At 42.8% G+C, this 13,733-nt stretch overlaps 1 protein-coding gene across 6 annotated transcripts in view; it reads right to left on the bottom strand.

Annotated features, from left to right (window-relative positions):
• PKP4 (plakophilin 4) overlaps positions 1-13,733 on the bottom strand; it is a 63,303-nt gene that overhangs the window by 40,560 nt on the left and 9,010 nt on the right. For all 6 annotated transcript variants that reach the window (XM_086616056.1, XM_086616059.1, XM_086616054.1 and 3 more), the window contains exon 2: positions 10,707-10,819. In XM_086616056.1, coding sequence (XP_086472182.1) covers positions 10,707-10,819 — 113 coding nt within the window. The remainder of the gene's footprint in view (positions 1-10,706; positions 10,820-13,733) is intronic.

The following is a 13,733-nucleotide window of genomic DNA, read 5'->3' as shown; positions in this document are numbered from 1 at the left end:
CCAAAACACTAACTTTTTAACCAGTAACACAAATATTTGATATTTGGTAACTGAAGATGGAGCACGCATACAAACTCTGCTGAAATCCATCTAGTCACTTTTTTTTTTTTTTTAAATACTTTGCAATTTTTCCCCCCTTGCTTGTATTTCCTAAGGATTTTTTGTTTTGAGGGTTTTTTTTGTTTCATTTGGTTTAGTTTTTGGTTCCTTTCTTAATTTCACACCCTTTCTTTGCCATCTTACAGTTTTAGTTCAAAGCTGATGTCTTAGACACAAAATTGAACCAGCTGCAAATCTGGAAAAATGTAACAATCTGATAAATGGAAAAGGTTTCCTGTGAAGTCACTTAGAGACAAAACACACCAAGTATCTCTGACAGCGTTCTACACTCTCCAAGCGATAGCTCTCAGATAAACACCTTCTAGATTTGCATTTCCAAGCTGGAAAAGGCCAACATGCGTCTCAGTCGAATGGCTACGACAGCGCACGGACCTGACCACGCTTCAGAGGCAGAACCGGCCGGCCGAGGTCACGGTGGGTCTCTATAGCATAGCCAGGCTACAGGAACAACACCAAAACTTAAGGAAATTGCAGATTTTTAATTTTTGTTAAGATGTCTTAAGCAGTATGCTATTTTTAAAAAATTATGCAAACACAGCTATGATCTTCAGTTTCTAGACTGGACAGTTAACTGAAGTTCGCGGTGCTACATACATCTTTTGCAGGATTGTACCAGATGAAACAGTTTAAGCCCATTAACTTCGCAGTACTTCATGAGATGGAACGTATTTCTGATTTAAACAGTACTGCTTGAGAGAAACATGGTGATTTCCATTGCCTGTCTTTAACGGCTTGAGCATACTGCTCTTGCCATCAAAAAAAGGCAAAAGCTGAAAATATTAAGTAGTATTTATTAAACGTTTCTAAAATGGCGAAAAGCTGTAAAAAGCTAAATATATAATTCTGTTGAAAATGCATGTACTTCACACATATTTCTTTAATATTTTAGCTTACTGCTTGGCTAAGCTTTCATAATTGGAATACATCTGTTCTGTCAGACCCCAGGAGCAAATGGTTCACTCACAGGGATCTGTGCTTCAGTGGAGCTGCCAGCCAAAACTTCAGTGCCTGTTAAGAGTGAATGTATTGTTTTACTTGTCCTTCATCCTCCATTTAAAATATCTACATCAAGAACTCGTTTACAACTATGGGCAGTAGGAAGGCTTAAAGCCTTGCATAACTGAATTCTCAGTATAGGGAGAAACTCTATAAACTTGTAATACACATTACAAGCAACAGGCCACCATCAAAATCAGTATAACGAGATTTCACACTTTCACTTTTCTTGATACAGGTTAGCAGAATTTTTCACAAACATTTTAACTAAACGAGGTAATTTTCAGTCTTCAACTTTTCTAATAGCTATCTTCTTGACTTCACTAATACACCTAATTCCCATACTCGCTCTGCTAGCGACTGTAGAAAGTACCATAGCCATCTCGTGTCCCACATACAAAAATTAAACCGCCCTGCCACCAAGAGCAAGTGTTCCTGGGGCTCACCAGAGGTTTTCATCAGCTGACACAGGCAAGCACTAACGCTCTGGGATGAATTTAGAAAGCTGTATCTGGAATACTACCCCCGAATGTGGTCACTCATACTGAAGGACGGATGCTACTTCACTCTGAAACCCAACGCTGAGAAGCGACGGGGACTCCCGAGCCCCCAGAGCAGGGAGCCACGTGGAATAGCCGGGCATGGGCAACACCGGCGCTGCGGCAGCAGAACGCTGCTGCCAGCCCACGCTGCGGTGCTGGCTGACACCACACAGTCAGCTCTGGGACAGCAGTAACAGCACACTGCCCATCACCAACGTCCTCCTACTGGTACCACAAACCAGTAACCCAGAATGCAGGTGTCTGGCATGTTTGACTGTCTTCAGAAGGAATTAACAGTCCTTCCAGTGTTATTTCCGCTAAGTGATGCACCACAGTAACTACCATGACACTCATGGGTTAACAGGTGATGGGTTAACATGGACCACCTGATTCCTCACAAGTGCCCAGCAGAGACTGGAGGTCAGCTCGCATGAGCACTCACACCAGCAGTGACCATAATGCAGCTGGCACACGGTCACTTACTGCATCTCAGTCTGTGGTGTGCGGTACAGGTACGTTCACAGTAAAAATAACTCCGATTTGGGAGCCCAGTCTCCTATTAGGTAAGATAATAAGTACTTACATACGCAGCGGAAGTCAACATTAAATAATCACTCTTCAATTTACGACCAGAGCAACTCATCAGTAAGCTACAATTTTTTTTTTTTCATCTTTAGACATCAGCAAATTGTATAAAACCCCCCAAATTCCTCAATTCTACTGGTATTCAAAAGCCTCGATGGGAATTTCAGGAAGGCTTACAGTCTGGGCAAACAGGAAACTATGAACACTGGAGCTATAACAAGAAACTTCGCAAGTTTCACTCATTCTTGATGTAGATACGCAAAAAAAAAAAAGCATTTCTCAATTTCTGTGGACTCGAGACAAATTGCAGCACACCCCGTGATTTTAAGCGAACAGTTGATGCTGCCCGAGTGGCACAGCTGAAGCGCCAAGGCAAAGACAGCCTTCAGCTTGGAATGACGTCTTCTGCATCTCAAGGTAAGTGCTTTTGGTCATCCTCCTCTCACACTAACCTAAACATCTTGAACAGCCTTATTAAATGATGGATTGACTGGAACTTTGGTGACTCTTTAGGCCCTAAAAAGTAGAGTAGAGGACCCCATAATGCTTCCTGAAGTCATTTCCTAAAATGACAACCTAGAAAATACACAACACATACTGCAAACACATCAAAAGTTGCACGTCCACCATAACCACTAATGAAACTACCTGTAAGTACGACTCCTGCCACAGTTACATTCCCAGGACTGCCTGAAGATCTGAAATAAGCAAGTAAGAAACTGTACAAACCAGAAGGAAACACATCAATGGAAATTTCTAACAGGTAGGTACAGTCAAAAAAGCAGATATGAACCAGGCTATGAAGAAAACAAAAAAATAATGAAAATTTGCTGATGTTACATATCTCAATGGTTCTGTTCTTGTTTTTTTGTGTTTTGGGTTTTTTCCTCCCAGGGAATTAGCAGAAACAAAAGATAAGAAAAAATAAGTTCATTTCCTACGACAATTCTAAAGTTCGAATAGTAAACACAGAGGAAAAGACACTCAAGGAGATTGCTTTAAAAAACAGAAGGACAAACCTAACACAGTCCATTCTCAAGGTCTGAAATTAAGGGCACAAGACATCATTACAGTCTAAAACATAACAAAAACTAAATCTTTATATGTATTACAAAAAATGACAGAGAATAGAAACTCTACACCAGGTTACACAAGATCTACAATACACTAAGAACTGTAACGCCTGAAATAATCCCAGCACAGAGCCAAGTCTAACAAAGAGATTCCTGCATCCTGCAATGGAGCTGGGTGCTTCCTCCGACGGCTCGGCATCAGCAGCTGCCAGGGGATGTGACGACCGGGTATTTCACCTGGCACGGCACGCAGCTCCTAGCTGGCTACGCGTGACGGGATTAACCACCATTTCCTCTAAACTGGTAGGATGAATGGACTACTAATATCTGTGCCCAAAATGTTCTTCCAACAGCTCCGTGATGATCAACTAAGAGATCTTGATTTAAAATTATTCATTACTTAGTTAAATTATGTCAAATACATTTTAGCCCTGCTTTTATCGTACGCTGAAGCTCTGCAAAGAAGATTAAGTGTATCTTTTTTATTTACTTTTAAATTTAGTGTCGTAATTAACTGCTTTGTTTTTGAATTTCAGAAAGTGTAATATTAGTATAAACAAATAAATAAATAGTTTGAATTACAGCGATTCCTTACCTCTTCCCACTCTGAAAGCACATACTGATTGTAAAAGTAATTTTTACGGAGCTTATCATTTGCCATGAAAGTTCGGTGACATCATATATTGCAATATATGCGAGCAATTTCAAATATACCTTCTGGAAACACTGAAATGTTTGATACGGTGTACAAACAAAACTAAGCTAGTTTCTGTAAGGCTAATTACATCCAGAACAGCTCACCATGAACAGTCTTGTCAGGACCAGCGTGCTGCTGCACGCCGTGGAACGCCCCGAGCGTGGGGGCGGCACGGTTTGGAAGTGTCTCCTGTGTTCCTGCTGCTCAAGTGGGACAAAAGTTACACGGCTTGCCATGACGGCGCGCTGGCTTCACGCAGAACCGCGCGCTCTTTACAGGCATTCTCCCCATTTTATGAGGAAAATCAGTGGGACAATGAAATGCAAGACGTGCACATCTCTCAGGAGGCTTGCAGTGCTCAGTCACAGAGCGCGGTATTTTACCAGACCACTGGGGCACACTTCTACTTCTACAGAAATTGCACAACGTATTTCAGTTGGCGTTGGGAAAAGCGGAGAAAATAAACCATCCTAGTAACGATGAAATACATTTAATTTCACAAAGCTCAAGACTCCAGGTAGGCACAATATTACTAAAACTGACTGTTCGGTACTTGAAGTGTTAGCAATTTTTTTGTTACTTACTGTACTGCCCAAAGGCCGTGCATTCTGATGAAGTCTAACGTGCCTTTTACGTACATTTCTTTTCTTAAAGTGTTTGTGACAAGCTGCTATTATGAGTGCAGTATTTTACAATTAAATAAATAAGTGTGAGCCTTTTGGTTTCCAACACCACTCAGTTTTCACAAGTTAACACACAACAGATAACTCCGGAAAAGAATCAGTCGACTGAATCATGCAGCCAACTCCCACCTGAGAGGTTAGGAAATGTGTTTATAGAGTGAGTCTGACCACTGACCCCTGATACGTACTGATATCTACCCTGCCAGCACACACTCCAACACTGCTGGCAGCCCAGAACTGAAGCAGGAATGCTACAGATGAAAAGTCAGCTGCAATGCTCTCTCTGTTTGTACTGGAGGTTGAACAAGCCCAGTGGCTTCTTCACAGAAACCGTGCATGTTATAGCACGAAACGAAAGCAAGGAGATACAACTGAAGCCTCACATTGTTTTTCCCAGTCTATCATCTCCAATCTTGTGGCGTATGATGCAGGTAAAAATGTTTAATACTTACATGTAACACTAACCACGTACCATTTCAGGCTCTTAAGAGCTTTGAAAGTGTACAGGATGCCATGAAATACCTTAGAAATGCTGAGCACGTTCTTGAGAATAATTACAAGAAGAAACAGTTTTAACAGGCAGGTAAGTGACAGGCACACAAAAATAAAAACGCATCGGAAGCCAGGGCTGCAGCTGATCCAGCGGTTCCTTCTCCACCTATCACACTACAACGGCTTAGGATCTGCAGCTCTGCTCTTGTTCTCATCTTCCAAGCTGCTCTCACCAGAGCAAAGCAGCCAGCTCCTCAGGTGTTGCCTGCACTTACCATCTCGTTGTAACCCAGGTGGGCGACACTAACTGAACCGCGAGTCCCCTCTGGCCGTTGGCGTGCTCTGCCTGCACAAAGCACGGCACGCGCTTCCTAGCGTTCCGGCAGGAACGGAACGCACGGAGCCGAGAGGCCTTCTCAGGCACGCTCACGCAGCGCCCCCTTTCCAAGCCTTTTCTCCGTGCCCTCTGCATGTTTATTTAATTTCTTGTCAGTCTTAGCAAAACATTTACATTACCTAGTTTGAGGAAACGCAGGTACCTTTTTATGGCAATAGATTTTGCTGCTATATTTGTGTCTGCTGTGATAGTGCTCTAAGAGTTGTTTCACCTTCCTTCTTCCAACAGCTCTTCTAACTACACTGGAGGCAACTGGTTGTGAAGAAACGAAAGCATCTAATTCAAATACGTGTTGGTTTTCTTTCAGCTTCTCGCACATCTCTTAAAAGCGATACCCACACTAAAGAAGTAAAAAAAATAATCAAGGACACACACATCTCAGAACGTACTGTCTAAACCAAGCTTTCATCCCATGCCCCTCAGGAAAAAAGTAACATAGCATGGCTGTCTCATCTATACAGGACGAGGCTCAGCTGGGATAAGAAAATTTAGAAAAGAACCAACAGTAGTCACAATACAGAGGTGTCTGTAAGAACTAAGAATATAATTCGGCTTTTATTTTAAATGTGTTAAATATTTTATTAATAGCTATGGAAAATTTATGGCCCAGAAAACAAGAGCTTGAAGAGTTTATCACAAACACACCCACACCAAAGTATACTACAAACCAACTTAACGTGCTAGTACTTTCTCCCCCTAAACTTTCATAGAATCTTTTTTTTTTAAATACAAATAAACATAATTTAGCCATAAGGAAGCAACCAAAACAAGAAATTACTCGATGATGTTATAAATTGTGTTTTCCATTTTGGTAACTGATAGCACCTGATAGGATCTACCTTATTGGGTAGATATTGGTAACTGACATAATTTCAAAAACTACACAATATTATTTGTGGGATAAGCTAACTCTGGCGTTCTTCGTACGCAAGATTCGCTGGACTTGGGATGCAGAAAAACCTTTTCTGTTGTGTTACTCAGGCAAATTCCCTGAGAAGAGACATTCAAGATGGAATGAAAGGTGGCTGGAGGCATAACGCCCACACCGCTGCATCCAACTGGGGAATAACCCAAGGCTAACCAAAGCAGCAGCGACATATGTTCCTCAGCTGCCTCCAGTCAGAAAACCAACCACCCCAAGTGTACCTACACTAGTGCAAGCAGTCCAGGGAACAAACAGGAGGAACGGGAGCTCCACACCCAGTCAGAAAGTTATGGTATCACAGGAACAACTGAAAGATGGTGGGACAACTCACATGGCTGCAGGATGGAAACGGATGGCTATAGGCTGTTTCATAAAGACATGCAGGGAGGAAGAGGAGGAGTCACGCTCTATGTTAAGGAGAACCTTGAATGCATAGGGGTAAACTGCAGTGATTGTGGAAGCCCTATCGAAGGCCACTGGATCAAGATCAGAGGGGACATCTCCAAAGGCGATCTTACAGTAGGCATCTGCTACTGACCTCCGAACCGAGACCACAAGGCCAGGAAAACAATATTAAGTCACTTCAGCATGCCTCGGATCAACAGAACCTGGTTCTTGTTGGTAACTTCAATTACCCAGACATTTGCTGTAAGAACAATACAGCAGATCACATCATTCACCAAGTTCCTGGAATGCATATAGGACTGCTTCCTCACGTAAACATTACATGTGCCAACCAGGAATGAGGTACTGCTGCCCTTGCTACTCTCAAACCAAGAGAACCTGCTTTGTAGTGTCTTGGTAGGGACAGCGTTGGCTGCAGCGATCACAATATCATGTAGATTTTGGGATCCTGCTGAGAATGCCAAAGGTTAGTACTGAAGACAAAAGGTTTAGATTTCAGAAGAGCACACTTCATCTCACTCAGTTGGGAGGCATTCTACAGGAAGCTTCCATGGAGGACAGAGGAGCTAGCAAGTGCTGGGAATTTTTCAAGAATGCTCTTCTGGAACCACAAAAGCAATTAATCCCCTTTAAAGGTAAGGGAAGTAGGTGGAGGAAGAGACCCCCTTGGCTTAACTGCAAGCTTCTCCGTCTGCTCAAATCCAAAAGAGAAGCACATCAGACATGGAAAAGCAGACAAAAACCTGTTGAGAACTACAAGGGCATTGCCAGGGCATGCAGAGATGCAGTTAAAAAAGCAAAAGCTCAGCTCGAATTGAAATTGGCCAGAGATGTCAAAAACTACAAGAAAGAGTTCTACAGGTACATCAACAACAAGCAGAAAGAGAAGGAAAATATTGGCCGGCTATTAAACAAGACAGGTGAATTAGTCACCAGCAACACTGCAAAGGCAGAGGTTCTCAGCACTTTCTTCACCTCTGTTCTTCTGTTCCTAGGCCTTGGGAACAAAAACCCAGGTTGATGCAAAGACAGACCCATTGCCAGTGAAGGAAGAGTTGGTACGTGAACCCTTACAGGAGCTTCACCCCTACACACCGCTGGGCCCTGACGATACCCACCCGAGGGTGGTAAGAGATGGCTGGCGTTGCAAGGCTGCTCTCCACAATCTTTGAGAAGTTGTAGAGATTGGGGGATGTCCCAAAAGACTAGAAGAGGGCTAATGTCACCTCCATCTACGAAAAGGGCTTAAAGGAGGATCCAGGAAGTTATAAGCCCATCAGTCTTACTTCAGGCCCTGGGAAAGTTACAGAACAAATCCTCCTGGGGGCTATCACAAGGCAAATGAGCCATGTGATTGGGAAAAGTCAGCATGGATTCACCAAGGGCAAAGCACACTTGACAAACCTGATGGCCTTCTACAACTGGCTCGGTTGATGCGAGGTGAGTGGTAGACATCGTATACCTGGCTTTCTCCAAGGCTTTTGATACGGTTTTCCACAGCCTCCTCCTAAAGACACGGATACATTATGGTCTAGATAAGTGGCCTGTGTGGTGGGTGGGGAACTGGCTGACAGGCCACATCCAGAAGATGATGGCCAGTAGCTCCTTTTGAAACTGGCAACCTGTCACAAATGTGGTCCCCCAGGCATCGATATTGCGGCCAACGCTGTTTAGTATCTTCACAAGTGATCCGGATAACGGGATCAAGTGTACCCTGGTGAAGTGTGCTGATGACATCTAACTGAGCTGCAACCGGACAGCTCAGAAGACAGAGCCACCCGGCAGGAAGACCAGGCTAACAAACACTTTATGAAGTCCAACAAAGACAAGCATAAGGTCTTGCACCTGGGAAAACATCATCCAGGAGAGCAGAACAGGCCGGGAAGAAGCTCTGTGGAAAGGCACCTGGGGGTCTTGGTGGACAGCAAGCTCAATAGGAGTGAACAGTGTGCTGCTGCGGCAAAGACAGCCAACAGGATGGCCGGTTGCAGCGATATGGTTTAATGGGGATTAGGGACGGTTGGACTCAATGATCTCTAAGGTCTTTTCCAACCTCGAAATCTATGAATCACCAGCACAGAAAAAGAAATCATTATCCCACTCTACTCAGCACTTGTCAGGCCACATCTGGAACACTGTGTTCAGTTTTGGTCCCCACTGTGCAAAAACGATGTGGACAGGCTGGAGAGGGTCTGGAGAAGGGCCACGCAGATGAGCCAAGGGCTGGGAAGCTTGCCATATGAGGAAAGGCTGAGAGATCTGGGTTTGTTCAGCTTTGAGAAAAGAAGGCTTAGGGGAGACCTTATCATGTTCCAGTATTTAAATGGGGGCTACAAAGAAGATAGACACTCCCTTTTTACAAGGAGTCACACAGAAAAGACAAGGACTAATGGGTACAAGTTACTCCTGGGGAGATTCCAACTGGACACAAGAGGAAAATTTTCCCCAATGAGAACAGTCAGCTGTTGGAACAATCTCCCCAGGGAAGTGGTAGGTTCCCCAACATTGGACACTTTCGGATGGACAGGCTGCTGGGCCATCTTGTCTAGATTGTGGTTTTGCCAAGAAAGGTTGGACCAGATGATCCTTGAGGTCCCTTCCAACCTGTTATCCTATGATAAAATAAATGAAGCTTTTTACTTATTCTTGCATAGGAATTTAACATTTTCAGCTTTCAAAACAAAACTCAAGCAACAGCTGGTGAAATGTTTGGACCTAGAGGGAAGATAGGCAAGAACGAAGGGTATAAAATAGTCATCTGGCCAAGGAATATTTTTGAATATTTCAAAGTTTCTTAAACAAAAGTCCTCATGCTAGTAACAATACTGTCAAATGACAGTTCACGTCAAGCACTTTGACGCATAAAAACAACTGTGTTAGGTGGTAGACTGGATTTTCAAAACTTATTTTTAAATAGTCACCTCCTGTTTCTAAAGTTTTTGTAGGAACAACTTCCTATTTAACTTGCAGAAATATTTATTATGGCCACAGAATGATACCCAAGTTTATTGCCAAAAGAATATAGAAACAAACAGTACTTAAGGCAAGAAATCATGTTCAGGGCACACTCTCCATGTATGTGCCGACACGAAATTTCGTCTGTTGTAACCCAAAATGCAGGTGTAAACGTTTCGCACAAGAACACATTGTTACCATGACTGTCAGATTCAAGAGCTACCAACCATTTGATATGCTTGAGCAGAATGAGTGCCCAAACACATTTAAAGTTAAAAAGTTCACTAAGGAATTAAAAAAAAATAAAAGAAATCAGAATACTAGTTAAAGCTGAAATATTAACAAAGTGCTTTGCTAGAATTATTGCCATTGTATGTGAAATATGCACATTTCACACTATTTAAATATGCCAACAACACACATATTGCCTGAAAACAAATGTAACAACAGAAAGTACTTCAGAAAAGCTAGATGAAACTAGAGAGTTAGTTCTGGAAAAAAAAACAATAACTAGATTACTGCATTTAACTAGCACTGTTACTTTGACACAAACATGTACAAGTCTACTGTATTTCTCTTTGTCTGAATCTTAAAAGTCAACATATTTAAAGAGAAACTAAAGCTTTACAGACACTCTATTGAAAATGTAACCAATCAGAGAGGCCTCTTGAAACTGTCCCATAACTACTTACAGCAAATCTGAATTTTTTTATACTTCAGATACTAATGGAAGGTGAACAGCTCTCAGTGACAATATATGTACGTAGGACATAAGCACCACTAAAAAGTCTTTTAATTTATGGGACACATAAAAGTAAAGTCATCAGGACCTGTACCTTGTGCTGGCGACACTTGGTGATTCTGCTCCAAGCCTACATCTTTCTAGCTGATTAGCCACAATTTGCCTTTCCACTTCCAGTTCTCTGGTAAGTCTTTGAAATTGGAGCTCCTGAAATTTCAAAATAAAAAGAAAAGCATTCTTGATGTTAAAAAATGGGTGTGGATTAATTCTGAAACAACCACTGTTCCATCACAATCACGTTTCTTGTTTTGACTCTTCCGTAGTGGAACAAACTATTAGAAGATTTAAGTTGGAATTCAATGGTTCTTTAAATCAGTGATTCATGCAAATATTGATTTATCACCTGTTACAAAAGGAAAAACATGATAAGCATTTGTGGATTTTATTCTTTCTGCAATTAAAATTTTTGTGTCTCCTTATGTTGCCACAACCTAAGCAAATCAGTGCCTACAAAGACAGTCTTCAATTTCATCTATAAACGAGGGCTACTGGAAAATATTGTATCTTAGCCTTTCCAGCTGAAAAACTCCAAATCCTAAGCTACGCTACGTTCCGACTTCCGTAGTCGAAAAATTACAATTTATTATTTCAAACTGGCTGAGGGTAGAGATGTGCTATTTCACCTTTCCCGATTTCAGCTTTTGTTACATCTCTTGGTGAAAAGTACCAAACCTCAGCCCCTGCAGAAGGCTTTTGGAACACGATGCTCAGAGGAAGACACGGGAAATACAAGTGCTGCACAGAACATTTGTGTGTTAATAAAATCTGGAAATATTTGCTCTAAACTGGATACTCTGAAATCTACACTGTGTCATCAAGGGACAGCAGAGATGTTTCCACCCACAGTTAGCTTTTGCTAATGATAGAAAAGGATTCTGTCAAGCAACTGCATTATTTTTCAAACTGATATTCTACATCCCCTGAAGTTCAGGCGAACCATGCAATGCAACCTAAAGCTAGATGAACACCAGTGTTTAATGGTCCAATGCAGTAAGGCTTGCACACCGGTCACATGCAGGACAGAAGCACTGCTTTAAACCGCAAATTGCTAATAAGGGGTTTTCTCAATGTAAACGATGAAAGTGTATTACACAGGAGCTGCACGCCTTGCCGTGTTCCCAAGGTGATTTTCACCCATTTTCGGTACAAAAGGTCCCCGTGTTCAGCAAGGTGAGGCACCCTGGGGTGCTCAGCACTCTGCCTCGCACAGCTCACTCCCAGAGGCCTCACAGCAGTGCAAAAGAAAGGCTGGAGTAACAGTGCAGTAAAAAGCTACTCTAAACCCAAGATGTCCCTTGCAGAAGTAGGGATAAAGTTTTTTCTACCGACAACGCAATGAGATCTCTCCCAAGAACGCCCGAACAGAAGGCTGGTCAGGACTGATTCCAGCAGGAAGCCAGCTGAGGGCTAAGGCCAACAGCAGCTGCTGTGCTGCCGAAACGATTCTACTTCTTAGAACACAAAACCCAAAAGGCAACTTCTGAAGTCCATTCGAGCTCCACACAGCAAACCGGCCTGTTGAAGACGCGCCACCCAAGCTGCTGCCCCTCCCAGTCGATACAAGGGGTGGCAGAGACTGTCCAACGCCTTTCAGAGCTCACTAGCCAAACTGAAGCACACTCCGAAGTTCCAAACACCGTCCAGCAACACCATTTGCCTCCAGGACATGGAACTCACCCACTACTGCCACAGGACACCAGCATCCGCAGAACGAGACCGCGTGTTTCTACTATGGCTCTACTGAGAGCAGCTCACCGGAACAGAATGCTCTCTAGTTCTGTCAGAAACACACGCACACCATGGGAGCAGTGGGAGGGAGATGTGGTCCTCCACTTCCCCCTGGTCACCCCTTCCACTAGGTTGGCATTTACAGTCAAGCTTCACCATCAGAAATGCTTAGCACAGTCAATGCCCACTGTGGGGCCCCCAGCACAGGAAGGGCATGGAGCTGTTGGAGCAGGTCCAGAGAAGGGTCACGAAAATGATGCGAGGGCTGATGAGCAACCTTCTAGCAGCCTTCTAGTAACTAAAATGGGCCTGCAAAAAAGCTGGAGAGGGACTTTTTATAAGGATGTGTAGTGATAGGACAAGGGGCAATGGCTTTAAACTGAAAGAGGGCAGATTTTGATTTGATCTAAGGAAGAAATTCTTCCCTCTGAGGGTGGTGAGGCACTGGAACAGGTTGCCCAGAGAAGTTGTAGATGCCCCTTTCCATGTTAGATGAGGCTTCGAGCAGCGTGATCTAACAGAAAGTGTCCCTGCCCATGGCAGGGGGGTTGGAACTAGATGATCTTTATGGTCCCTTCCAGCCCAAACCATTCTGTGATTCTATGAAAGAGCATTTTAGGACATACGTCCTAAATTTGGATTTTGTTAGAACCTGCTTTTAGGCAGAATTCTAAAGCTAAATCCTTTTAATCCCAAGACCTGATACGAAAAGCCTCATGAACATGATAACCTGTGGACCACAGCAAACCTTATGGGCCTGTACATGGACTAGAAGGTATGGATAACGTCAGGAGGTTTGTACGACACGTAACTGCATCCAGCAGCAGAGTCTCAGTTGCCACAGTCTGATACCAGGTCTTGGCATGATGTACACATGCACCCAGTTAGTTTTTTTTGGACAGTTTGTCTTTTGAAGAGAAAATACTAAAACGTGTATTACAGCAAAAAAAGTCAAATTTATAAAGAAGAATTTATTTTCCAATTCTAAGTCTGAATATAGAACCCTCTGAAAGCTGATTCACCAGCCAGTCATCAACATGCTGTGATTTTCAAAAAAAACATTCAGATGCTGAAGCTCTAAGTTTTGAGGCAAATGTCAGCAATACAAGCTTTTTCCCCAAGTGAACCACGATGTGTTATATAGCAGGTAACACACAGAAATCTTTAAAATAAACAGTACTGCACTGCTTGTTTGCAGAAATAACAGAAAATATTTACCTGACGTTTAAAGCTGTTTCCTGTTCCTTACTTTTAAATAGCAACACCATTAGTACCAACTATGAATTTGAGCACAAGACTCCAGTTGCCTCTTGTTATTTACTGATCTTTTAAT

This window comes from Tauraco erythrolophus, chromosome 8, assembly GCF_009769465.1.
Source record: "Tauraco erythrolophus isolate bTauEry1 chromosome 8, bTauEry1.pri, whole genome shotgun sequence".
Lineage (NCBI taxonomy): Eukaryota > Metazoa > Chordata > Aves > Musophagiformes > Musophagidae > Tauraco > Tauraco erythrolophus.
Note: the sequence above shows the minus strand (reverse complement) of the source record. Positions and strands in the feature narration are given on the sequence as shown.